This window comes from Haliaeetus leucocephalus, unplaced genomic scaffold (genome assembly GCF_000737465.1).
Source record: "Haliaeetus leucocephalus isolate CR32 unplaced genomic scaffold, Haliaeetus_leucocephalus-4.0 Scaffold616, whole genome shotgun sequence".
Lineage (NCBI taxonomy): Eukaryota > Metazoa > Chordata > Aves > Accipitriformes > Accipitridae > Haliaeetus > Haliaeetus leucocephalus.
The window spans coordinates 3,350,725-3,353,136 of record NW_010973052.1 but is presented as its reverse complement, the minus strand read 5'-3'; the positions used below and the strand labels follow the sequence as shown (position 1 = coordinate 3,353,136).

Genomic DNA, 2,412 nt, shown 5'->3' with positions numbered 1-2,412 from the left:
AGGTGAACGTGCTGCTGTGGTGGGAGCCCTTCGGGCGGCCGCGGCGCATGGCCGACTGCCGGCGGCGCTACAACATCACGGGCTGCCGCCTCAGCGCCGACCGGAGCCGCTACGGCGAGGCGCAGGCCGTCCTCTTCCACCACCGCGACCTGGCGCTGCACGGCGCCCAGGGGCTGCCCCGCGGGCCCCCGCCGCGGCCGGCGCGGCAGCTCTGGGTGTGGATGAACTTCGAGTCGCCCTCGCACTCGCCCGGCCTGCGGGGGCTGGCCGGCCTCTTCAACTGGACCATGTCCTACCGGCGGGACTCGGACGTCTTCGTGCCCTACGGGCGCCTCTACGCCCCGCCGGCGCCCCGGCCCTTCGTCCTGCCCCGCAAGACGCGGCTGGTGGCCTGGGTGGTCAGCAACTGGAACGAGGAGCACGCCCGGGTGCGCTACTACCGCCAGCTGAAGGAGCACCTGGCCGTCGACGTGTACGGGGCGCGGGGGCTGGCGCTGGCCGAGGGCGGCGTGGTGGAGACCGTCTCGGCCTACAAGTTCTACCTGGCCTTCGAGAACTCCCAGCACACCGACTACATCACCGAGAAGCTCTGGAGAAACGCCTTCGCCGCCGGCGCCGTGCCCGTCGTCCTCGGGCCCCGCCGGGCCAACTACGAGCGCTTCATCCCCCCCGACTCCTTCATCCACGTCGACGACTTCCCCAGCCCCCGGCTGCTGGCCGCCTACCTGAAGTTCCTCGATAAAAACCAGCCCAGCTACAGGAGGTACTTCGCCTGGAGGAAGAAGTACGAAGTCCACGTCACCTCGTTCTGGGACGAGCATTTCTGCAAGGTTTGCGAGGCCGTCAGGGCAGCCGGCAACCAAATCAAGACCGTACGAAATCTGGCCGGCTGGTTTGAAAGCTGACGTTCCTGGCGGGCGAGGCTCGCCTGGCCGGCCCGTGCCGGCGGTGGACCGCGTCGAGGCGGAGGGAAGGATGGGTCTCGCAGAGGTCGTTAGCCCAGGTAGTAGGCGGAAGGCTGTCATCAGCGAGAGAAGCGTGCGGCTACAGGTGAGCAAGCTGCGGGAAGCCTCCAAGAAGGAAGATTTTTGTTAGAGTGCAGAATTACGAAAGTACAAAGAAACGTCAGGCAAGATGATTCTTAAAGAGCAAAGTTAGATTTCCAGAAGTCGTGCAGATCTGAAGCCGTTACAGTTGTGCACAGCTCGACATAAATAACCGATGCCAAGTTCTTCAGCCGTACAGCTGAAACCAATTTTGTCAGCTCTCACAGCTTCCTGGACCACGCAACTTTCTTCTGCTTACGGGGGATACATGATCAGCGCTGGCTTTCTGTACTCTGAAGACAAAAGCGAATATTTTTAACAGTGATTATTATGTGCCTGAAAGCTATTTGCAGGCAAATTCTGAGCCGCAAGCGTTGAACGTAAGAATGTAATGATACAGTAGCACTTTTTAGCAGTGTTTGAAATTGCAGCAGCCAACTAATAATGCTTTGAGCCACATAATAATTCCATTTAGGAAAAAGTGTACGGAGGGGTCTGGATCCAAGTGGAACAAACAGCTCAGATGGTGTAGAGTATTTCTTCCGCTGCCTACCGAAACCATAGGCACATTTATCCGGTATGAAAGTGGAGAAGAACTTTAAGTACAAGGAAAGACAGACTGTAGGAAAAAAGTGGGAACATTTCCACTCTCCCTTTATTCAGGAATTAGAAAATGTTTACAGGAATGTTTTTCTCTGCAAAATTACTGCCATATAGGAAAAAGCAGAGAAAGGCTCAGAACTACAGGGTTTTTATTGCTATATTGAATATGTATACAGAGAGGCTAACTTATTTCTCTAGTATCTTTAGGCAGTCCTGTTGTGTAGCGATTGTTTTGGTTTATGGCACGCATTTTTAAAAATTCTGCCGAGTGACAGGCTATTCAGAATGCCGCTTTGCTGTTTGTAAAATAATAATTACCAAAAAAAGACCACCCCAAAACTCGAGTCCTGAGTCACTGCCTTTTCAAAAAGAAAATTACTGTAGAGAATAAGATCTACACTGTTGGTAAAATACAGATTGTGTGAGGAAACAATGTGAAAAGGGAAAGATTTACTGTTTTTTTTCCTTTGGTTTTGGGTTTTTTTTTCCGGCTCGTTTTTTTAATCAATAAATAGGTTCCTAAGATAAAACTTCCTTCTCTCGGTGCCTGCCAGGAACATTTACGTTAGTTACTCCCTTTCAGACTCTGCCATTTTGCTGGAGTCTTCCTTGTAGTCAGTGTATGGTTACTTTTTGGTTATGTGTAATCTTGCTTGGTGAAATCCAGAAAAAAGCTTCAATTGCAATTACACATCCTCAGGAAGCTGAGCCCTTCCTGCCCTTTGCAACTATAAGGTTTGGTGGCAAAAAATGGTAATTCAGA

The 2,412-nt window shown here is 52.4% G+C and overlaps 1 protein-coding gene across 1 annotated transcript in view; it reads left to right on the top strand.

Moving 5' to 3' along the window:
• The window catches only part of FUT4 (fucosyltransferase 4 (alpha (1,3) fucosyltransferase, myeloid-specific)), a 7,907-nt gene extending 7,002 nt beyond the window's left edge, over positions 1-905 (top strand). Inside the window, exon 2 of the mRNA XM_010578263.1 lies at positions 1-905. This exon is cut by the window's left edge and continues 133 nt beyond it. Coding sequence (XP_010576565.1) covers positions 1-905 — 905 coding nt within the window.
• The last annotated feature ends 1,507 nt before the right edge of the window (positions 906-2,412 follow it).